This window comes from Bufo bufo, chromosome 4 (genome assembly GCF_905171765.1).
Source record: "Bufo bufo chromosome 4, aBufBuf1.1, whole genome shotgun sequence".
Classification (NCBI taxonomy): Eukaryota; Metazoa; Chordata; class Amphibia; order Anura; family Bufonidae; genus Bufo; species Bufo bufo.
The window spans coordinates 129,407,146-129,432,839 of record NC_053392.1 but is presented as its reverse complement, the minus strand read 5'-3'; the positions used below and the strand labels follow the sequence as shown (position 1 = coordinate 129,432,839).

Below are 25,694 nucleotides of genomic sequence, written 5' to 3'. Positions count from 1 at the left end.
AAGGCGCATTTGGATGATTCCGGAATTATTCTGGAATGCTTCCAAAGTAGTAATAAGAGGGAAAATTATGAATCACATTTTCGGGCTGAAAAAAAAAATTACAATGCAGCTAGACAGTGCTAGTCGCGAAGATAGACAAACATATACCACCTTTGTTGATAATCCCACAGGGGAAAATAAGAGGAAATGGACTGAAGCGCGTCAGAAATTTGACAAATATGTAAGGGACAGGGAATCCTTAAAATTCACCGCATTTGAAGCCCCCCCTACATAAATTTGGGAATAAAGCAGGTCGGCTACTTGCTAACTTGGCTAAAGGGCGGAGACAACCCCTGTTCATCCTCAGTCTTAAAAACACGAGAAATGAAGTGGTTAACGATCCAGCCGGCATTAACAGTATAGTAGAGGAATAGTTCAGGGCGCTATATAAGGATGAGACTGGGGTTGTCTCCGAGGATGAGCGATCTCACTGAAACCCTCCTTGAGCGAGTTAAGTTGCCGACAATTAGCCAGGATCAGATCACGTTTTTAAACGCTTATATTACGGTCGAAGAGCTTCAATCGGTAATTAAACATTTGGGGAATTCTAAAGCCCCAGGACCCGATGGCCTCACGGAGGAATATTATAAAGCTCTAGTGGCACAAGTCTCACCAACCCTAGTATGTCTATTTAATGAGGTGCTAAAAGGAAATGCGCATCCGGATAAGGAAAATGTTTCATATATTAAATTGCTGCCCAAAGCAGGGAAGGATCCCCAGCTACCGGGTTCGTACAGACCCATATCCCTTATCAATGTTGACACTAAAATACTCTCTAAGCTGATGGCAGACCGTCTAGCTACATTGTTGCTTACTCTTATTATACCTGAGCAGGTGGGATTTGTCCAAGGGCGTTCAGCTGTGACAAACATCAGAACAGTAATGGCAGTCCTAGATAAGGTGAGTCGAGACCCGAAAGTAGAAGGAACCCCAGCCATGCTCACCTTAGACGCAGAGAAAGCTTTTGATAATGTTAGGTGGGCATGGCTGGGAGCGGTCCTTGATAGGATGGGTTTTAGTGGACCCTTTAGGATGTTCTTATCTAGGTTGTATAGTAATCCTAGGGCGAGAGTGTACACGCAGGGTTTCCTTTCAAAGCCTTTCCCTTTACAAAAAGGCACCCGGCAGGGGTGCCCTCTATCGCCTCTCCTTTTTAACCTGGCATTGGAACCCTTGGCAAGGAGCCTGAACCAATCGGATCTATTTGAAGGGATAATGGTGGGGGACAAGCAGCTGAAGACAGCATTATTTGCAGATGACATTATCCTCTTTTTAGCCAAGCCACTATGTCATATGGAGAAAATTTTTGAGGCCCTCGAAGTCTTTGGCTCTTATTCAGGCTATAAGGTGAACATATCTAAGTGTGAGTTGTTGACATTGTCGCAGAAAAAGAGCAAACATTCACGATGGTTGACCCGTTTTTCTGTTACACAAGCTATTTCTCATATTACATATTTGGGGATAAAAGTAGGGAAGAACCCTCATTCATTATACCAGTTGAATTATCCACCGCTGGTAGCCAAAATAGTAGCAGATTTGAACAGATGGAAAAATCTACCTTTATCCCTGGTGGGGAGATGCCATCTGATTAAAATGATGGGAATGTCTAGGCTTCTACAGGGTGGGCCATTTATATGGATACACCTTAATAAAATGGGAATGGTTGGTGATATTAACTTCCTGTTTGTGGCACATTTGTTTATGTGAGGGGGAAACCTTTCAAGATGGGTGGTGACCATGGTGGCCATTTTGAATCCAGATCGGGAGACCTTGGGGGCCATTCAACTGGCCCACGACGACCAATCCACTTTTCAGGAAACTGTTCATCTAGCTGGCACGTTCCCTGAGTTTTTCCAGCAAGATGGTGCACCACCACATTATGGGTGTCAGGTCGGAGCATTCCTAGATGAACAGTTTCCTGGAAAGTGGATTGGTCGTCGTAGGCCAGTTGAATGGCCCCCAAGGTCTCCCGATCTGACCCCCTTAGACTTTTATCTTTGGGGTCATCTGAAGGCAATTGTCTATGCTGTGAAGATACGAGATGTGCAGCATCTGAAACTACGGATACTGGAAGCCTGTGCTAGCATTTCTCCTGCGGTGTTGCTATCAGTGTGTGAAGAGTGGGAGAAGAGGGTTGCATTGACAATCCAACACAATGGGCAGCACATTGAACACATTTTATAAGTGGTCAGAAACTTGTAAATAACTCATGAAAGAATAAAGTTACGTTAAAACCAAGAACACCATTGTTTTTCTTGTGAAATTCCTAATAAGTTTGATGTGTCACATGACCCTCTTCCTATTGAAAAAACAAAAATTGGATTCAAAATGGCCGACTTCAAAATGGCCGCCATGGTCACCACCCATCTTGAAAAGTTTCCCCCCTCACATTTACTAATGTGCCACAAACAGAAAGTTAATATCACCAACCATTCCCATTTTATTAAGGTGTATTCATATAAATGGCCCACCCTGTATTTATGTCTGTGTATGGGTGTAATCCTACCCTGAGACCCCAGTTATTTTTATCTACCCTTACACTGGTCACAGAACAAAACTATATATATATATTTTTTTTACTTTACATTAGACATAGTTGCAAGAAAAAGTAAATGAACCCTTTGGAATTATTGCAGTGTCAGAATTATAGTCAGCACAATTGTGTGTGTGTGTATATATATATATATATATATATATATCCTGATGTTGCAGTGACTGGTATTGCAACATAGCTTTGATTTATGCTTTTAAGGTAGTTTGTGGAGTCTCACTGTAAAGTAAACTGACATTGAGGTCTCTGATGTTTAACCCGGGCCGCGTTCTGATGCAAAACAAGTTGTGACCACACAGATTCTCAGTAGCAATTGGAGAGAAGCAAAGTCCTTGTACCGTAGTGGAAGATACATAAAAAGCTACAATTCTAAAGGTGAGTCTTATAGTATTATACCAGATCATTAATAAATAGACATAAGGTGAGACTGCAGAGGTTCTCTACATCAGAGAACCTCGACATTAAAGCCTTTATACTACTTATTGAGAAGTCTCCTAGCCACCGGACACTTGATATAGCATGGTCTCAGCGTGTTAATTTCACATAAGGTTCTTGTCATTAGTATAGCTTTTTAGTATTTAGTTGTTTATATAAATGTTATAGAATATCATGATAACGTGGTTTCCTTTCTGGTTACACAACATCCATGTATTTGGAATTAGTATAACAAGGTTTTCTCTTTATACATGTATTAGGCTCTGTTCATACAAGTGTTATGGCATTCTGTTTATGACAGAACCATCACAGCTATGTCAGATAGATAATCAAATCCCGATGAATCCTGACTAATCAATAGGGTCCATCAGGTTCTACCAGGGTTCTGGAACTTTTGATGGCAAGGAATACCAAAAGCCCCAGGGAAACCTAAAAACAGTCATGGTAACAGAGTCTTATTGGTTTTCCCTGCCCGGGTTACTCCCCACCATACCAGGAGTGATTCTGATAATTTATACAATATGTTAGTAGATTTCTGCCGGTGTGATCTCATAATATTAGAAAGGCTTACTATGTGTATTGAGAACTGTACAGATTAACTGGTTTATAGTTTATGTTTAGGACCCCAGGATTTGCACAACCTACATCATGAATAGGACTCCTTACCAAGTCTGTGCTATGTTACTTGCTGTGGCGGGGATGTCTTGTACCATTGCATCCACTGTGTCCCTTAAATGGAAAACTTCCAGTAGCAGTGGTACCATTATTACCTCAACGTCCATATTCGAAGGGCTATGGGGGCATTGTGTAGGCACCTCTACAGGCTCCGTACAATGTAAGAGGTTTTCATCTCTCTTCAGTCTCCCACGTAAGTACTTTTAGCTTTAATACCTATTACAATTAAACCTAAGCTACGTAAGTAACATTGTATCCTACTCATATGTTTTATACTTCAGAATAGAAACATATTACTTTAGTACTAACTATCTCTATAAAGTGAGCATTGATGCACCAGATGCCAAGCATGCACAGTCAGTCCCCTCATCTGTCACCATAGCGGTGTGGCTTGAAATAATAGACATCAATGTATATTTGTTTTCAACTCCATTACATTTCAACTATCAAAGTGGATTTCCCCTTTAAATGATCACTCCAGAAAGGAATACTTGTAAAGACAAGTTACCAAAATTGTCAATGTTTTGCATCCCCCTGTGGAATCATTAATGTTCTGTTGAAAATTTCACATCTAATTAAGGTGAAATATTTATCAGCAGATGTTTTGTTAAGGCGCTTAAAAGACACTCATTCACAAAGAAGCTAATGCACCAAGAAGGCGTTGTTGGAATGAAATGGAATGGAATGAAGCTTTCTATGTGTGAAAGTAATCAAAATATATGTTAGGCTAATTTCACATTAGCGTTAATATTTTCCGGTATTGAGATCCGTCATAGCGTCTTAATACCGGAGAAAAACGCTTAGGGATTCATTGTCAATGGGGACAAAATGTAACTGAACAGAACGGAATGCTCCAAAATGCATTCCGTTCCGTTCCCATACCGGAGAGCAAAATGCAGCATGCGGCGGTTTACTTTCTGTCCTGGGATGCGGAGCAAGACGGATCATGACTCACAATGTAAGTCAATGGGGACGGATCCGTTTTCTCTGACACAATCTGACACAATAGAAAATGGATCCGTCCTCCATTGTCTTTTAATGGAGTTCATGACGGATCCGTCTTGGGTATATTAAAGATGATACAACCGAAACCGTTCATAATGGATGCAGAGAGTTGTATTATCAGTAAGGGAAGCGTTTTTGCTGAACCCTGCCGGATCCAGTAAAAACGCTAGTGTGAAAGTAGCCTTAGTGATTATAATATTAGAGCGAAACGTTACGTTTATTGGGGGATACTGTACAATTGAAAGGAGGCTCTAGGACCCTGTTGGGCACCTCAAGCCTAGATACAAGCTGAGATACGGTTGGGCATGGAGGCATACAGGTTCTGTATGGTATCTTGCAGCACATTTGCCCACAGATGTTGCAGCTGGACCTGTAGATCCAGCACACTTGTAGGTTGCCGAAGCTGGTGCCCCAGCTGGTCCCATAAATGAACAATTGGAGACCGGGAAGGGCAAAGAAGTAATCTGGTAGACATGTTCCTGGGAAACCCCTGCTGTGTGTGTGGGTGAACATTATCCTGCTGAGCTGTTAGTGTCCCTCGTATAACTACTAGGGGTGACCGACTTTTGTATATGATGGCTCCTCAGATCATCACTCCGGAAGTGTGTCACCTCACAGCAAAGTAATTTTAGGAGGTTTGCTGCTTGGCGCAAAGAAGCCGACATAACACGGATGATGGATACATCTTCTTAATTGTGGATAAAGCAGCATAAGAGAAACAACATGTTTCGGGGATACTCAGGTCCCCTTCATCAGGTTCATCAGGTTAGGCTTGCTTCACAGCATAGGCAGGACTGAAGGGCTCACCACAAGGCCTCTGATACTCAAGCCTGACCATCATGGGACCCTAAACAGAACCTGGATTTGTCGCTAAAGACAGGTCCAGTCACTAGCAATCCATGTTCAGCCTGGAAATGCTCCAGGCAGATACATGGGTGTGTAATAAAGGTGTCAGCTGTTTTTGGATGATGGACAATGAAACGGTGGGAGCTGCTCGTGCTTGTCAGTGGATCAAACAACCACAGTCTACTAGTGGTCTGTCTGGGTTGCTCGGAGTCTATTCACTGTGTGTGAATGCCCTCACATAACCACTGCTCCCAACACCTCCTAACAGCTAGGTCAGAATGGCTTAGATGGTGGGCAATTCGTTGAAACGACCATCCTGCTTCTCTGAGTCCACTGATGCACTCAAAGTCTGTCAACTGATCAAAATGTCTTTGAGTGCATCACATAGGCATGTCTAGCAGTCAATGATCTCTCACTAAGAGGTGCACTACTCAAAAGTAGCCTCTTAGAGGATACAGGCAGTGGGGTAAGCACTTTTATGCCCTCTTCAGGCAAGACCCAGTGACTTATCAGACCACCCCTGTACTTATTTATGTAACCTCCTGAGACAGCAATCCAACATTTCTATTTGGATGCATTATTTTATTTATTTTTTCAATAAGTGCATTTATCAAAAGTTATGAACACACTTCTCAGATCTTAAAGATGCCAGAGTCAAAGACAGGTAGAGAAAATTAATTTAATATTACAGATTTATTGTCTCTTCTAATGCATGTATCTTGGAGGGATTGGAATAGGCAGGAAAATATCCACAAATAACAAGATTATATTATGTTTTTTCTTCTGATGAAGGCCTCATGCACATGGTCGTTGTTTTGGTCCGCATCCGAGCCGCAGTTTTGGCGGTTCGGATGCGGACCTATTCACTTCAACGGGGCTGCAAAAGATGCGGACAGCACTCCGTGTGCTGTCCGCATCCGTTGCTCCGTTCCGTGGCCCCGCAAAAAATAAATATCCTGTCCTATTCTTGTCTGCGCTTTGCGGACAAGAATAGGCATTTATATTAAAGGCTGTCCGTGCTGTTCCGCAAATTGCAGAACGCACACGGACGCCATCCGTGTTTTGCAGATACGCGATTTGCGGACCGCAAAACACACAACGGCCATGTGCATTAGGCCGAATAGAAATGTTTTTTAAGCAGTAAGGGGGAACGTGAGAGGGTGTAAGATTAGACATGGCAGTGTGTAAGGACACATGCGTTGAATATGTATTACAAAAGGGGTTTTTCAGGACTTACTTATTTTTGACCTGTCCTTAGGATAGGTCATCAATATCAGATAAGGCTGTGTGCCCCTGTGAGACCTGGAATCTATGTAAATAAACTGACAGCATTAAAAAGGTGTATAAAGGTATATTTCTATTTTACACATTTGTGACACATCCACAAAATATACCGTAAATGTCTAATACATGAAAGTCCCAATGTGTTGCTGCAAATCAGTTGTAAAATGCATTGAAAGGAGTCCTCCTTCATTCCCCTCCATTATGTACGTGCACACAGGAGTCCTCTCAATGCACTTTACTGCTGATGTGTGGGAGCACATGGTTGGAAGAATAAAGATACAAACTACATACTCGGACCCATGAGTGCACCTAGCCTTTCTGCTGCCTGAAAAATATACTGTACTTGGAAAACATTACATACAGGTCTACAAAACATACAGGGTAATACAGCGCCATATACTGTGCCCACTGTGCTTCCCAATACTATACTGCAGAAGCAGATAATCCCCCTTCTGCTGCCCTCCTCTTGCCCCTACCTGGTGCTGCCTGAGATAATTGCCTCACCTCGCCTCATTGGTGGTGCACCACTGCTAGGACCCAGTGTCATTTAACCTATACACTAACTACTGTAGTTTAGTGGTTGTTTCAAGCTGACAGATAGATGTCCACATAAAACTTCAGGTTTCCCATGATATTTTGTTCCTAAAAATTTAAGCGTATTCACCTTTCACTAAAGCAGGGGCGGACTGGGAACTTAAAGTGGCCCTGGAAAAAATACAAAAAGTGGCCCTGTTTTGTAGTCGAGTCCAAATTGATGGAAGGCAGGGTCAGCAATACTGTTCTGACGTTGGAGCCAAACCACAGGACTGGTTATTATATTGCTGGGTATTCTGGTACTACCCATTATATGGTTGAAGTACATAACAGAACTTAATAGTGGTTATGTCTATGCCCCACAAGTGTAGGGCTATATCCAGTATTGAGATGTATCCATTTGAATGGTATTTTATTTTTTAAGATTTTTGTGTATATTCTTTTATATACATTTTTATATATTGTTTCCTTACAGCATATGTTCACGACACGATAAAGTACTAAAAAGCACTAAACATCAAGATCCAGTCCTCTCCTAACTGTATGGTCATGTAATTTATCCAGAGAAACAAATAAATATACTGTACTATTACTAAAGACCACTAGGTGGTGGTAAATGGAAACCTTCGATTTAAGTGGTAAAAAGTAGTGTTGATCGAGCACCAAAGTGCTCGGGTGTTCGGGTGCTCGGGTCGAACACCTCGGGATGCTTGGGTGCTCTACCGAACACCCGAGCACAATGGAAGTCAATGGGGGAACCCGAGCATTAAACCAGACACCCCCTGCTCTGAAGAGGGGAGGGTGTCTGGTTCATAGGAAAAGGTCAGAAATTGATGGAAACACCACCGAAATGGTTCGGGAACAGCATGGGGAGGATGTCTGGATGCATCTTGGACTCCCAGGTCGCTGCTGGGAATGATGTTGTCCGAGTAGTACGCCACTTTTACAGACTGACAATGATACGCACAAAACCAAAGATGAAATCGATTTTAGAGGAAAAATTGTTAGGAAACATTCTTTCCTGTATATTCACTTGTATATAAAGTGCAAGTGCTGCCAAAAATTACAAGGAAAAGGCACTCCGATACAACCTGTATATCACATAATTGAGAGCCTCATTCACATTGAGGTACAATTGTTCTGGTAGTGGGACTCCTACACTTTTAAAGCCTATGCACTAAGTGAAAGGGCATCAAAAAATTACAAGTAACCTGCACCTCAATACACCCTTTATTACACATGAAGGAGGGCATCATACACCCTTAAAAAATTATGAATAATGGCCTGCTGGTGACCTTCAAAAACATTAGGAGCAAGGGTCTGCTGGTGACCCTCTAAAACATTAGGGGCGAGGGCCTGCTGCTGAGCTGACCATCTAAAACATTAGGGATGAGGGTCTGCTGCAGATCTGACTTTTTAAAACATTAGGGGCAAAAGCCTGCTGCTGATCGGAGCATCGAAAAAATTATGGGCGAGTGCCTGCTGCTGAGTTGACCATTGAAAAAATTATCGGCGAGTGCCTGCTGCTTAGCTAACCATTGAAAAAATTATGGGCGAGGGCCTGCTGGTGAGCTGACCCTGTAAAACATTATGGTTGAGGGCCTGCTGGTGAGCTGACCCTCAAAAACATTATATGCGAGTGCCTGCTGGTGAGCTGACCCTCTAAAATATTCTAGGTGAGGGCGTGCTGGTGAGCTGACCCTGTAAAACATTATGGTTGAGGGCCTGCTGGTGACTTGCCCCTCAAAAACATTATATGCAAGGGCCTGCTGGTGAGTTGACCCTCAAAAACATTATATGCGAGGGCCTGCTGGTGAGCTGACCCTCTAAAAGATTGTAAGTGAGGGCCTGCTGGTGAGCTGACCCTATAAAAGATTATGGTTGAGGGCCTGCTGGTGAGCTGACCCTCAAAAATATTATATGTGAGGGCCTGCAGGTGAGCTGACCCTCTAAAAGATTGTAGGTGAGGGCCAGCTGGTGAGTTGACCCTCTAAAACAATATACGCGAGGGCCTGCAGGTGAGCTGACCCTCTAAAAGATTGTAGGTGAGGGCCTGCTGGTGAGCTGACCCTCTAAAACATTATATGCGAGGGCCTACTGGTGAGCTGACCCTCTAAAAGATTGTAGTTGAGGGCCTGCAGGTAAGCTGACCCTCTAAAATATTATATGCGAGGGCCTGCAGTTGAGCTGACCCTCTAAAAGATTGTAGGTGAGGGCCTGCTGGTGAGCTGACCCTCTAAAACATTGTATGCGAGGGCCTGCTGGTGAGCTGACCTTCTAAAAGATTGTAGGTGAGGGCCTGCAGGTAAGCTGACCCTCTAAAAGATTGTAGGTGAGGGCCTGCTGGTGAGCTGACCCTCTAAAATATTATATGCGAGGGCCTGCAGGTGAGCTGACCCTCTAAAAGATTGTAGGTGAGGGCCTGCTGGTGAGCTGACCCTCTAAAACATTATATGCGAGGGCCTGCAGGTGATCTGACCCTGTAAAACATTATGGTTGAGGGCCTGCTGGTGAGCTGACCCTCAAAAACATTATGGTTGAGGGCCTGCTGGTGAGCTGACCCTTTAAAACATTATATGCAAGGGCCTGCTGGTGAGTTGACCCTCAAAAACATTATATGCGAGGGCCTGCTGGTGAGCTGACCCTGTAAAAGATTATAAGTGAGGGCCTGCTGGTGAGATGACCCTGTAAAAGATTATGGTTGAGGGCCTGCTGGTGAGCTGACCCTCAAAAATATTATATGCGAGGGCCTGCAGGTGAGCTGACCCTCTAAAGATTGTAGGTGAGGGCCTGCTGGTGAGCTGACCCTCTAAAACAATATACGCGAGGGCCTGCAGGTGAGCTGACCCTCTAAAAGATTGTAGGTGAGGACCTGCTGGTGAGCTGACCCTCTAAAACAATATACGCGAGGGCCTGCAGGTGAGCTGACCCTCTAAAAGATTGTAGGTGAGGGCCTGCAGGTAAACTGACCCTCTAAAATATTATATGCGAGGGCCTGCAGGTGAGATGACCTTCTAAAAGATTGTAGGTTAGGGCCTGCAGGTAAGCTGACCCTCTAAAAGATTGTAGGTGAGGGCCTGCAGGTGAGCTGACCCTCTAAAAGATTGTAGGCGAGGGCCTGCAGGTAAGCTGACCCTCTAAAACATTATATGCGAGGGCCTGCTGGTGAGCTGACCTTCTAAAAGATTGTAGGTTAGAGCCTGCAGGTAAGCTGACCCTCTAAAAGATTGTAGGTGAGGGCCTGCTGGTGAGCTGACCCTCTAAAACATTATATGCGAGGGCCTGCAGGTGAGCTGACCCTGTAAAACATTATGGTTGAGGGCCTGCTGGTGAGCTGACCCTCAAAAACATTATATGCGAGTGCCTGCTGGTGAGCTGACCCTTATAAAAGATTGTAGGTGAGGGCCTGCTGGTGAGCTGACCCGGTAAAACATTATGGTTGAGGGCCTGCTGGTGAGCTGACCCTCTAAAACATTATATGCAAGGGCCTGCTGGTGAGTTGACCCTCAAAAACATTATATGCGAGGGCCTGCTGGTGAGCTGACCCTGTAAAAGATTATGGTTGAGGGCCTGCTGGTGACTTGACCCTCAAAAACATTATATGCGAGGGCCTGCTGATGAGCTGACCATCTAAAAGATTGTAGGTGAGGGCCTGCTGATGAGCTGACACTGTAAAACATTATGGTTGAGGGCCTGCTGGTGAGCTGACCCTCAAAAACATTATATGCGAGGGCCTGCTGGTGAGCTGACCCTGTAAAAGATTGTAGGTGAGGGCCAGCTGGTGAGCTGACCCTCTAAAACATTATATGCGAGGGCCTGCAGGTGAGCTGACCCTCTAAAAGATTGTAAGTGAGGGCCTGCAGGTGAGCTGACCCTCTAAAAGATTGTAGGTGAGGACCTGCTGGTGAGCTGACCCTCTAAAACAATATACGCGAGGGCCTGCAGGTGAGCTGACCCTCTAAAAGATTGTAGGTGAGGGCCTGCTGGTGAGCTGACCCTCTAAAACATTATATGCGAGGGCCTGCTGGTGAGCTGACCTTCTAAAAGATTGTAGGTTAGGGCCTGCAGGTAAGCTGACCCTCTAATAGATTGTAGGTGAGGGCCTGCTGGTGAGCTGACCCTCTAAAACATTATATGCGAGGGCCTGCTGGTGAGCTGACCCTCTAAAACATTATATGCGAGGACATGCAGGTAAGCTGACCCTGTAAAACATTATGGTTGAGGGCCTGCTGGTGAGCTGACCCTCAAAAGCATTATATGCGAGTGCCTGCTGGTGAGCTGACCCTCTAAAAGATTGTAGGTGAGGGCCTGCTCGTGAGCTGACCCTGTAAAACATTATGGTTGAGGGCCTGCTGGTGAGCTGACCCTCTAAAACATTATATGCAAGGGCCTGCTGGTGAGTTGACCCTCAAAAACATTATATGCGAGGGCCTGCTGGTGAGCTGACCCTCTAAAAGATTGTAAGTGAGGGCCTGCTGGTGAGCTGACCCTGTAAAAGATTATGGTTGAGGGCCTGCTGGTGAGCTGAACCTCAAAAATATTATATGCGAGGGCCTGCAGGTGAGCTGACCCTCTAAAAGATTGTAGGTGAGGGCCTGCAGGTAAGCTGACCCTCTAAAATATTATATGCGAGGGCCTGCATGTGAGCTGACCCTCTAAAAGATTGTAGATGAAGGCCTGCTGGTGAACTGACCCTCTAAAACATTATATGCGAGTGCCTGCTAGTGAGCTGACCTTCTAAAAGATTGTAGGTTAGGGCCTGCAGGTAAGCTGACCCTCTAAAAGATTGTAGGTGAGGGCCTGCTGGTGAGCTGACCCTCTAAAACATTATATGCGAGGGCCTGCAGGTAAAACATTATGGTTGAGGGCCTGCTGGTGAGCTGACTCTCAAAAATATTATATGCGAGGGCCTGCTGGTGAGCTGACCCTCTAAAAGATTGTAGGTGAGGGCCTGCTGGTGAGCTGACCCTCTAAAACATTTTATGCGAGGGCCTCAAGGTGAGCTGACTCTCTAAAAGATTGTAGGTGAGGGCCTGCTGGTGAGCTGACCCTCTAAAAGATTGTAGGTTAGGGCCTGCAGGTAAGTTGACCCTCTAAAAGATTGTAGGTGAGGGCCTGCTGGTGAGCTGACCCTCTAAAACATTATATGCGAGGGCCTGCAGGGGAGCTGACCCTCTAAAAGATTGTAGGTGAGGGCCTGCTGGTGAGCTGACCCTCTAAAACATTATATGCGAGGGGCTGCAGGTGAGCTGACCCTCTAAAACATTATATGCGAGGGCCTGCAGGGGAGCTGATCCTCTAAAAGATTGTAGGTTAGGGCCTGCAGGTAAGTTGACCCTCTAAAAGATTGTAGGTGAGGGCCTGCTGGTGAGCTGACCCTCTAAAACATTATATGCGAGGGCCTGCAGGGGAGCTGACCCTCTAAAAGATTGTAGGTGAGGGCCTGCTGGTGAGCTGACCCTCTAAAACATTATATGCGAGGGGCTGCAGGTGAGCTGACCCTCTAAAACATTATATGCGAGGGCCTGCAGGGGAGCTGACCCTCTAAAAGATTGTAGGTGAGGGCCTGCTGGTGAGCTGACCCTCTAAAACATTATATGCGAGGGGCTGCAGGTGAGCCTTCCCTCTAAAAGATTGTAGGTGAGGGCCTGCTGGTGAGCTGACCCTCTAAAACATTATATGCGAGGGCCTGCAGGGGAGCTGACCCTCTAAAAGATTGTAGGTGAGGGCCTGCTGGTGAGCTGACCCTCTAAAACATTATATGCGAGGGCCTGCAGGTGAGCTGACCCTCTAAAAGATTGTAGGTGAGGGCCTGCTGGTGAGCTGACCCTCTAAAACATTATATGTGAGGGCCTGCTGGTGAGCTGACCCTCTAAAATATTATATGCGAGGGCCTGCAGGTGAGCTGACCCTCTAAAAGATTGTAGGTGTGGGCCTGCTGGTGAGCTGACCCTCTAAAACATATGCGAGGGCCTGCAGGTGAGCTGACCCTCTACAACATTAGGAGCGAGGGCAGTTAGGAGCGAGGGCAGACTAATAAGCATGTTGATATGATGGAAGAGGAGGAGGCTGAGAAGAGGAAGATTGAATCATATACCCTTTTTTTGTGGTGGAAGGGGTGCATGGGAATACAGTGTATTCAGTACATTATAAAAAACACATTTAAAGTGCATTTATGTTCAGCCGCTTTCCTCTGGTGGAGTAGAGTGAGGGGCAATCCAGGCCTTGTTAATTTTTAAAAGAGTAAACCGGTCGTTATTTTCAGTTGACAGGCGGATGCGCTTATCAGTTATTATGGCCCCAGCAGCACTGAATACTCGCTCTGACAAAACGCTGGCGGCAGGGCAGGCCAGCACCTCCAAGGAGTAGAGCGCCAGTTTGTGCCACGTGTCCAGCTTCGACACCCAGTAAATGTAAGGCACAGAGGCATCATTGAGGATGCTGACACGGTCTGCTACGTACTCCTTCACCATCTTTTAAAATGTTTCCCTCCTTGTGACACTAGGTCGCGCATCAGGGTGAGGGTGCTGGCGGGGCGTCATGAAACTGTCCCAGGCTTTGGAGAGTGTTGCCCTGCCTCTGTTGGAACTGCTGTGTGTTCCCCTCATCTCCCCTCCTCGGTTGCCCAAGGAACTAAGTACTCTGCCGTCAGCGTTGTCAGCTCTGATACCACAGTGGGCCCCAAAGGGCTTTTGGAGACAATAAATTGGCACTAGGATTTATTTCTTTGACTCAATATCTATCAGACTATATTGATGATATGGGCAGTGGCGTCGCTACAGGGGGGCAAGGGGGGGCAATTGCCCCCCCCAGGTCATTCCTTGCCCCATCGGGTGCCCCCCCGCTGATTCGCTAATCGCTGCTGCGCCGGCCGCCCGCACTACTGACTCGGTGTCAGTGATTAAAGTTAAAGTACACACCAATGACAGAGAAGAGAACACACAGATAGATACATACAGTCTGTCCGTTGTCTGAGAGTCACATGACAGATGGGGTGGTGCCGTGTTGGGGGCGGCGTTCGGACCCAGTGGACTCATGCAGGGCGGGCGCAGGCTGGGAGTGTGGCAGCCGCAGAGACGAAAGCTGCGCTGCTGCGTGCCTGCCCGCCCGCGTGAACGGACTTTGCAAACTGCTGCTGCCTGCCAGTGAGTGCCTTGCCTTCATGTTCTGAGTTCTCTCTGCTCCTGCTAAAAAGATTTTTAAAAAGTATGTACCCCTATACCCCCACTACCTAGTACCTCGCCTCATGGCCTGCCCTCCCTCCTGCTTGGTTTGCGCCCAGCCCCTCCTCAACCTGTCCCTGATGATACGGTTACCCCTATAACTTAGGGTATAATTGGTACATTATACAGGGGTAAAATAACTAAGGACCCCTGTATAATGTCCCCACTCCCCTGATAGCACTGAGTCCTCCTCAGTTATATTACCCTTGTATAATGTACCCTGATACCCCTTAGTTATAATATTACCCATAATGTCCCCTGATACCCCTCAGTTATATAACTGAGGGTAATCAGGGTACATTATACAGGGGGTAATATAAGCAAGGGGTATCAGGGTACATTATACAGGGGGTAATATAACTTATATTACCACCGTATAATGCCTGATAGGCCTCCTGAGTAACTTATATTACCCTTGTATAATTATGTACCCGGATACCCCTTAGTTACATGATCTCAGCAGGGTCATATAACTAAGGGGTATCAGGGTACATTATTATACATGGGTAATATAACTCAGGAGGCCTATCGGGCATTATACGGTGGTAATATAGCTTACATTACACCTGTATAATGTCCCATGATGGCCCTCCTCAGTTATATTACCCTTGTATAATTATGTACCCTGATACCCCTTAGTTATATGATCTCGGCGGGGTCATATAACTAAGGGGTATCAGGGTACATTATTATACATGGGTAATATAACTCAGGAGGCCTATCGGGCATTATACGGTGGTAATATAGCTTACATTACCCCTGTATAATGTCCCATGATAGCACTCCTCAGTTATATTACCCTTGTATAATGTCCCCTGATACCCCTTAGTTATAATATTACCCATAATGTCCCCTGATACCCCTCAGTTATATAACTGAGGGTAATCAGGGTACATTATACAGGGGGTAATATAACCAAGGGGTATCAGGGTACTTTATACAGGGGGTAATATAACTTATATTACCACCGTATAATGCCTGATAGGCCTCCTGAGTAACTTATATTACCCTTGTATAATTATGTACCCGGATACCCCTTAGTTATATGATCCCGGCGGGGTCATATAACTAGGGGGTATCCGGGTACATTATTATACAGGGGTAATATAACTCAGGAGGTCTATCAGGCATTATACGGTGGTAATATAGCTTACATTACCCCTGTATAATGTCCCATTATAGCCCTCCTCAGTTATATTACCCTTGTATAATGTACCCTGAAACTCCTCAGTTATATTACCCTTGTATAATGTACCCTGATACCCCTCAGTTATATTACCCTTGTATAATGTACCCTGATACCCCTCAGTTATATTACCCCTGTGTAATGTACCCTGATATCCCTTAGTTATATAATATAACTAAGGGGTATCAGGGTGCATTATACAGGGGTAACATAACTAAGGAGTTCTATCCTATCAGGGACGTAATACAGGGGTAATGTAAGCTATATTACCCTTTATAATGTCTGATAGCCCTCCTCAGTTATATTACACCCAATGTACCCTGATATCCCTTAATTATACTACCCCGGCGCCAGGGGCGTAGCTGCAGGGGAAGCGGCTGCTTTAGTATTTTTCAGTAGTATGATTAGCTGGTGAAAATTATTAGTGCCCCCCCATTTTTGACTGTGTATCTTCTGTGCCCCCCCTATATTGATCCTAGAGTCGTCACTGGATATGGGGGTTGGGCCCTGAGACTAATTTCCTCTGGTGGGCCCGAGGAACCCCAGTCCTACCCTGATGGCTGGTGTGTCTGTACTCCAGGCATTGCAGGACTGCCACTTGTTTGTCTGGGACTTTAAGCAGTATAAATGGGCCATAATACTCAACTGCCGGTTGTACATTTACAGCAGCGGATAAAGCCAGGAGTGACTCATAGCCTGTGGTTAGTATCTTCCTATAGGATGTCTCAGCCTTCTCTTCACTATGCAGACCATAGCATATGTTCTTGTATATGAATACACCCAAATCCATCTATGGTGCCCACATGCCAGATTGCTTCATTTATATGGAGGATGTCATTTTGCTCAAACTCTGCAGGAAGAAGGATGACACATTTGTTTAACAGAAACATATAAGTAGGCGCAGTTTCGGTGTCTCACTGTCTCTGCTGGTCGATAAGGGAAAAAAATGAAGCCTTTTGCTGAACCTTTGCTCAATCTCCAGGCAATATGACTCATGTGCGCCCCTGATAACATAAACTATGACTGTTTACTGAAGGATTAGATCATTCCCCCTGGATGTCAATATTCTGTCAAACATTAATTATGTTTGGTGCTGTTTGTTCTAAGAGATTAGAAGCAGGATGAGCGTTGGGTTATGGTGGCAGGTGGACTCAGCCCGCTCAGATGCAGTTTGGGATGATTGGCTGTCACATAGATACAGATCCATGTAGTCCCATAACGACAAACATCTCATACGGAGAAAAATCACCCACATTTAGTGGGGTTATCCCATGAATAATGTAAAAGATGAAAATCAAACATCATCTAGTACATGACAACCTCTTTCTAACAAAGCTAGAACCAGCCCTTTACCTCAAATGGATCCAAAGATCTCCCCATTTATTGCTCCAGTTGTTCTGCTAGTTATTTCAAACTCTCAGGTTAGGGGGGGGGGGGGGGCCTTTCTCAGGGGGCATGTTCTTTCTGCTGAAGCTGGCGGCAGTTGAAGTATGGAACTGAGCATGTGCTTCCGTCTCAGTGAGTTGGACAGAAAAATTAGAGAAATAGCAAACAGCAGGTGGCGCTATACAGATAGATTTCAGTGAATAACTCTGTGGCTATACTACATTTTTAATTACATGCAATTACAAAAGTATTCAGATTCAGGTGCTTGTTTGAAAAATGTAGAATATTTTCCGTGGGACACCTTTAACCCCAGTGGCAAAGAAAAAAAAAACTAAGGGGGCAAATTCATTTAGGGGTTTGTAGCCCCTAACCAAAGAGTTATCTTTGGTCCACGGTTTCCATCTTGCTGGATACACTGCCATAATGTGTGCTGTATTCCAATCCAATATTCATTTGTGAGATAGGTTTTCACTTGGCATAAGACTTTCTGCACGCTGGTCAGATTTTTAGCATGAAAGAACTGAGCTACACGAGGCATCTAAATTTTGACCCCCCACCACCACCCATCGTCCTTCCCTGGGGATGTATTACATTTTTAACTGTGGGGGTCCATTCACACGTCCGTAGAGTATTGCGGATTGGCAAATTGCCGATCCGCAATACACCTGGCCAGCACCCCCATAGAACTGCCTATTCTTGTCCGCAATTGTGGACAAGAATAGAACATGTTCTATTCTTTTCGGGAGCTTGGACCGGAAGATCGAGGGCGCACTCCGGAAATGCGTTTGCGGACAGCACACTGTGTGCTGTCCGCATCCATTCCTGCCCCATAGAGAATGAATGGGTCCGCACCCGTTCCGCAATTTGCCCACACGGACGTCATCACAAATGTGTCATCACGTGTTAATGGACCCTAAAAGAGCAACCTCTGGAGTTGGTGCAAGTCGTCACAGCCTCACCTTCAAATTTAGGATAAATATTTCACCCATAACAAAATAAGGCCGTGATGACATTAGTAAAATAAAAAAAATGATACTCGCTGCCAAGAACCACCTCCGTTACAGTTACTCTATCACTGTAGCCAATCACTGGCCTGAGCAGTATACAGCACATGAGCCCTGAGGCCAGTGATTGGCTGCAATAGTCATGTGTGGTAGACGGATGCGTCACACTGCAGTCAAAGCCTGATGAGGAGGACAGAGCGGCGGCACTGGAACGGAGGTGGTTTGGAATGGTATTGCTTTTTTTTATTATTTTAATAAAATACCTAGCTTTAAAAAAAAAAAAAAAAAACACTCACACAACCCCTTTAATGCGTGAACTAATAATTAACTTTTGTGGGAGTCTTTATTAACAGCAATCTCATATTTCGCTATTATGATGATTCGAGAATTTCGTGCAGTATTGATGACTTACCTCCGGAAAGGTCATCAATAACAGATTGTCTAGGGTCCACCTCCCAGCACTCCCACTAATCAGCTGCAGCCAGTTCTTATTTTTTTCTGAACTTAGTGTAGTTGTTCCTATATCTTGATTGTGTCTGCACAGTGCTAATCAGATTTGAAGGAACAGGAACAAGAAGGGCTATGACACCCAGAGTATGGCGCGCGACTGCTGAGGCCACTGATTGGCTGCTGCGGTCATGTGCTGGCTGCTTGTAATAAAGGTACAGGGGCTTCGCTGGTGCATCTCCGATGGATTGGCAGGAGATAAGAGAGGTAAGTAGTAGTAAATGTTTCTTTATTTTACAACATTTTGGGGCTGTTTTTTATTATTTGGATAACCCCTTTAACATCACACCAGAAAAGCCACATTTCAATACTACTGCATTGGAGGAACAGGTCTACAGCTCTCCAGAAGACTTGTATTTTTACCCTTTTCGGTATTGTTAACTACTATTAAAGGGGTTAAAGGGTCAGCAGTATCTGATTGGTAGGGGTCTGACACCTGGGACCCCGCCAATTAGCTGTTCGGGAAGGCAGAGACGCTCGCAGTAGCACTGTAGCCTTCTCACTGCATTTTCTAGGCCAGTGACAATACGTACATTGGTCATGTGGTCTAGGCGTAGCTCAGTGAATGAATACCAAGCACAGCCACTATACTATGAACGGCGCTGTGCTTGGTAAGCAATGAGAAGGCCTCGGTGCTCATAGGAGTGCCGATAGCTTCTCAAACAGTTGATCAGCGGAATCCCGGGTGTCAGACTTCTACCAATAAGTGTTAACATCTCAGAAAACACTATTAAGCCCCTCAACACTTGGAAAGGAGGTTTAGTTGGAAGCTACAGAATGTTGTACATTTGAACCATATCTGTGTAAGTCTGTCTGTTTGTGTTTTACCTTCTGGGTAGTACAGAAACACCAGAGGGAAACTGATGCCAGAAATGATATGGATTTCTATGGGATAATTTCTGCCATTCAGTGCAGACATATGACTGCTGAAGCCAGTCATTGGCTGCAGCAGCACGCATAGCCATGTCCATGGCATGGCTGACAAAAAACAAGCCAGCTACTGGATAATGGCGTAACAGGGACCAGCGGATAGGTCATCGATGTTTATTTCCTGGAAAACCTCTTCAATACGATTCATTGAAGGGATTTTCCCCTTTAGTTCAATGCTATTTTCTTGGGCTTTTTAGGGGTCATCATGTTTGCTGAAGGGTTAGCATTTGGTAACCCTCAGGACACACATTCATTTCCTGTAGTAATAGTGTTCATGTATAAAATGATGGGTAAATATGTAGCAAGGAGATCAATTGCCCTTTGTCGAATTTTATTGAAGACATCTGGTGAGTAACTTGTAGAGCAATCGACCTGGGGAGTGCGACTTCTATAAATAAAGTATTAGGGTGCACTCACACTACGGCAGATCAGAAGGAGGAAGGCTGGACCTGTGGAGCGTAGCTTAGGCAGTCACAGAGTTGCCTGTGCAGTGTGAGGCCTACTTAAAGAGCCTCCATCCTTGCATGCTGAGGGAAGTTACCATCCTCTAAGAGAGAGAAAGAACAAAATATACATATTGTTGAGGGACAATATAAAGGATTGGTGCAAAGGTCAGGCAGTAAGTGCAATTTCTTGTTTATGGCAACAGGCCTTACTGCTAGTGGAAAGCATATATTGTTTTAGCGCCCACCATGCTTTTGTCATGGATTAGCTATCCATTAGAGGAGGTTCACCCCACTGTGGGAACTGTAGTATGTATTGTGAATGTAGACCTCTTTGGTCATCTTGGAAAGTTGAGTTAATAGAGAGACTCAGAGTCAGCCATCTTGCAGTTTGCTATTCCATATTCAGCCTTGGAAGTACAGTGATCCAATGGCCTCAGGATACAATGTTTTCAACATACAATGGTCTTTTCTGACCCACTGTAAGTTGAAACTAGACTCAACATACAATGTCTCAGACTCAGATCCAACCAATAAAGGCCACTTCTCTGGTAAAATAGCTGTATTAGTTGCTAGTTAGCAGCTATTCCTGACTGTTATATGGAAGGACTTGCTTTATCTGCCTTAGTTATCTGCTTATTTTCCTTAAATCTTCATTTTCTCTTATCTTGGATGACATTTTGGGGCTTTGGAACCAATTACTCAACTTACAATGGTTTCAACATACAATGGTCGTCCTGGAACCAATTAATATTGTAACTTCAGGGACCACTGTATTGTGTATGTACTGTGGAGAGACTGAACTGAACGCTACCAGTGTCTTTACTTATGCACTGCCTAAACTACCTCAGTAAAGAACACTGGATTTGTTACCCCTACACTGACCGCCATTGCACCGCCACCATTATCCAGCCCTGCACCTACCCTCCTGCCTTGCACCTTGCCAACTGTGCACCATCAAGGGAACCCAAACTACCACCATGTGGGAGTCTCCAAAATGCCCAGGTAGTGCCCCATGGAAAGAAAGCATGTGCCCTTCATTCACTGAACGGCCCCAGGGACAGAGTGCCAGAGTTAGGATAGCTACAGTGCCGTCACTACCACTCCTATCCTCCTCAAGGCGCTCCCTAGCGGGCCGCTGCACATATACAGTAAATTTATCTTTTATATGGTAGAAATAGATCCACATGATCTTTTGAAGCCTCGGGAGGGTGCGGGGTGGCAAACCGTATTATCTTTTGAGACTGTTCACTTTGCACTTTGGCAATATCACCAACACAAGTTCCTAAACTAATTTCTTAACCCAAATAATTTACCTCTTAAAGGGGTTTTCCAGGATTTTACAACTGATGATGATAGGTCATCAGTATCTGATTGGTGGGGTCTGACACCTAGGTCCACTGCCGATCAGCTGTTTGAGAAGGTTGCAGCACTCCTGTGAGCAGCGCGCCGTACTATGTATAGCGGCTGTGCCTGACATCGCGCTCAGCTCCATAAAGTGAATGTGGCTGAGCTGTAATACCAAGCACAGCTACTATAAAATGTACGGTGCTGTGCTTGATGAGCACGGAGAAGGCCTCGGCGCTCACAGGAGCGCCAGTGCCTTTTTAAACAGCTGATCGGCGGTGATCCCGGGTGTCGGACCCCCACTGATCAAATATTGATATTGATGGAATCAGTAGTAAAATTCCAGAAAACTCCATTAAAAAGCAATTTTTTACAGGCATCATAGCTGTAGTGCGCGTGCTCCGGCCCGGTCGCGGGATCTCGGTCGGACCTTAGGATGACGCAAGGGAATAGGAGGGCGGGCATATGCAGAGGCTGGGGCGGGGGAACAATGAAAAAAGGCAGGGCAGCCTGGGCACCAACACAGTGAACGCTGCCCCTGGGCACTTGCGAATGCTCATTTGCATATGAATCAAAGTTCGTTTTTTCCAGCTTCTGCAAGTGTAAAGACAAAGACAAAGGTACCATTACATTCATGTATAGGTGTGCTATAGGGCAATGTAAGCACTGTATATGGCCATATGGAGGTGACAGGCTCCCTTTAACCATAAAAGAAAAAGGCTAAAAATTAAAATTTACACTTTCCTGCCATAACTTTTGCTAAAGGAATTATTTCACAGGCCTTAGCTGTAAGTTGAACCCCAGACATTCTGTATAGCAAGCAGCAGCCTTACCCACTAATGTATCTAAATGCTCTGCTGTAAGGACAGGATTTTCTATGCCAAAGAGCTACTAATAATAGTCTTACTGTTTTCCTCACAAGGACAATATTAAATATATAGTAACAATGTAGCTGCTTAACCACAGAAAATCTTTCCCTTACAACAGAGCAGTCTTATAGAGTAGTGGTACGTCTATTGCTGGATATACAGAAGGTCTGGTGTTTAGCAAGTAATTTTCTTAGTAAAGGTTATGGCAAAAACTGGAACTTTTAATTTTTTAGCTTTTCTTTTCTGGTAAAAGGTAAGTTTTTCTGCAAAGTTAATGTTACTAAAAAAAATAAAGGGGCAAAAACCATTACAATAAACTGTACAATATAGTCAACACATTATTTATGGTGATCAGTAGATAGCGTAAATAAAAATGACACAAGTTTTTCCATAATAAAAGTTGATAAAAATGATATTCTTACTGATGTGTATGGCAAAACGGCCTGATGCTAAAAAAAAAGTTATGGCTATGAATGTGTGGGGGGGAGGGGGGGATGCTTTGCCTGTATGGATCCCTGAAATTCCAAATGGAGGCCCTGGAGGAGTTCTGAGCCCTTGGAGAGGTGCCAGACGCTGGACCTACCTACTGAGGATAAATCACCAGTATTGTACTCCTGGTAAAATTCCTCCTTAAGGAGGAATAACTACAAGTCCCCATATCCTGATGGCATATACCAGGAATCAAATACACAATGTCACAATATAACCATAATGCATACAGTGATTAAAAAAAAACGTGTAGCCTGCCTTAACAGAAGCAGCTTTTATGCAATTTTGTATCCACCTCAGTGTTCAGCAAAAAAAAAAAGAAGAGAAACTGCAAATGACAGCCACAGAAATATCACAATGCAGGGATAACCAATGCAGTGACATCACATCATGCAAATAATGCAAACAATGATGTCACAATGTGGGGAAATGGGTGACATAATGTTGCAGTCATGAAATATGTAAACAGTATGGTAGTACTTCATGTAGTGATGTCACAATACAGAGAATATCAAAATACAAGCATAACATACACAGTGATATCATAGAACAGTACATTATATAGACCTTGATATCACAGTATATAGTGCATTATGATGTCACAGCAGAGAGGTATTTTGCATACATCATGTCAGAATACAGGGGTGATCCATTAAGTGGTGTCACAGCACAGGTTCCATGTAAAATATATGGTGATGTCATAACTTGGTACAGTCAGAGCACAGGAATAAGGAAATAAGTAATATCACAATACATGGATTGTGCAATGTCATAGTAGAGGTTTAGTGCCAGTGGAATAATGCAAACAGTAATGTCACAATACAGAACTTTGGACAGAATTTTTAATACTGTCCTAAAGTTAGATAGGATAAAAATCAAACCGGATTGTCGGAAACTGCAAACACACTAACATGCTAATGACACAAAGATTTGTAACAGGGTTGATGTTCCTGGAGGGATACACCAAATGGAAAAGGATTTAGGAAAACTAGAGGAATGGTCAAAAATCTGGCAACTAAAATTTTATGTGGATAAGTGCAAGATAATGCACCTGGGGCGTAAAAACCCAAGAGCAGAATATAAAATCAGTGATACAGTCCTAACCTCAGTATCTGAGGAAAGGGATTTAGGGGTCATTATTTCAGAAGACTTAAAGGTAGGCAGACAATGTCATAGAGCAGCAGGAAGTGCTAGCAGAATGCTTGGGTGTATAGGGAGAGGCATTACCAGTAGAAAGAGGGAGGTGTTCATGCCGCTCTACATAGCACTAGTGAGACCTCATTTGGAGTATTGTGCTCAGTACTGGAGACCATATCTCCAGAAGGATATTGATACTTTGGAGAGAGTTCAGAGAAGAGCTACTAAACTGGTACATGGACTACAGGATAAAACTTACCAGGAAAGATTAAAGGACCTTAACATGTATAGCTTGGAAGAAAGATGAGACAGAGGGGATATGATAGAAACTTTTAAATACATAAAGGGAATCAACAAGGTAAAAGAGGAGAGAATATTTAAAAGAAAAAAAACATAGTTTTAAATTAGAGGGGCAAAGGTTTAAAAGTAATATCAGGAAGTATTACTTTACTGAGAGAGTAGTGGATGCATGGAATAGCCTTCCTGCAGAAGTGGTAGCTGCTTATACAGTGAAGGAGTTTAAGCATGCATGGGATAGGCTTTTTTTGTGCCATCTCCCCCCCACAAAAAAAGTGCCAGTATCAAGTGCCCCTCCCCCCCCATGTCCCAGTATCATAGTGCCATCTCCCCCCCCCCAAAAAAGTGCCAGTATCAAGTGCCTCTCTCCTCCCCCCCCCATGTCCCAGTATCATAGTGCCATCTCCCCCCCCCCAAAAGTGCCAGTATCAAGTGCCTCTCTCCCCCCCATGTGCCAGTATCAAGTGCCTCTCTCCTTCCCCCCATGTGCCAGTATCACCAACAACCCCCCCCCACACATGTGCCAGTATCAGGTGCCAACCCCCCTCCCCTCCCCCCATGTGCCAGTATCAAGTGCCTCTCTCCGTCCCCCCATGTGCCAGTATCATAGTGCCAACCCCCCCATGTGCCAGTATCAGGTGCCAACCCCCCCATGTGCCAGTATCAGGTGCCAACCCCCCTCCCCCAATGTGCCAGTATCAAGTGCCTCCCGCTCCCCCCATGGCAGTAACAGTCGGGTATTAAAAAAAAAAAACACTTATACTTACCTCCATGTCAGCGATGCGATGCAGCCTCATCCTGTGTCCCGCCATGTATGTCCATATATGGAGTCAGTGCTTATATTTCAGAAAGGTTTCTGCTGGGATTCGAACCCACGACCTTCTGTATCAGAGGAAAAGCACTTAACCACACAGCCATAAGGGCTGCATAGCCACTGCCTGAAAAAATATGAGACTTCTACTGTTATAGCACATTTTTTTCAATCAGTGGCAATGCAGCCCTTATGGCTGTGTGGGTAAATGCTTTGCCTCTGATACAGAAGGTTGTGGGTTTGAATCCCAGACACATCTCTCCATCTCCTGAGGACGGCAATACAAATGACTATGGCTGGGATTCGTAAATGCCGGCCCTGCTGGTGTCACCCCATCACTTGTGTCACCCGGTGCGGCCCGCACCCCCCTTGCAATGCCACTGGGGTGCAGCATTAATTTTCTAATACTATTTTAATGGAGACTCCCTGGGCAGAAATGAAGTAGATTCCCTGGCATTTGGGAAGTGTCTTTCCTAGCTGGCTGGCAGAGTAATTAAGCTGCTTCAGCCAGAACATCTGCATGGGGATCATGTGGGAGAAGCCAAGTGTCAGAGAAGCAAGAGCCCTAGAGCTAATATGCAGTCAACAAATCTGTGGCAAATCCCATGGAGGCAATTACAATGAGTGAGAGTCCTACAGCTGGAGCTAACAAGCAGTGTGGATGGATGTCCTCCCTTGGACATACATGTCTTTGAG

The 25,694-nt window shown here is 44.7% G+C and overlaps 1 protein-coding gene across 2 annotated transcripts in view; it reads left to right on the top strand.

Annotated features, from left to right (window-relative positions):
• The first annotated feature begins 2,811 nt into the window (after positions 1-2,811).
• The window catches only part of LOC120997668 (claudin-15-like), an 89,232-nt gene continuing 66,349 nt past the window's right edge, over positions 2,812-25,694 (top strand). The window contains exons 1-2 of one of the 2 annotated variants that reach the window (XM_040427865.1): positions 2,812-2,965; positions 3,647-3,893. In XM_040427865.1, coding sequence (XP_040283799.1) covers positions 3,674-3,893 — 220 coding nt within the window. In that variant the 5' untranslated portion in view covers positions 2,812-2,965; positions 3,647-3,673. Of the gene's footprint in view, positions 2,966-3,635; positions 3,894-25,694 lie in introns of both variants that reach the window. The other variant, XM_040427864.1, reaches the window with a different exon arrangement.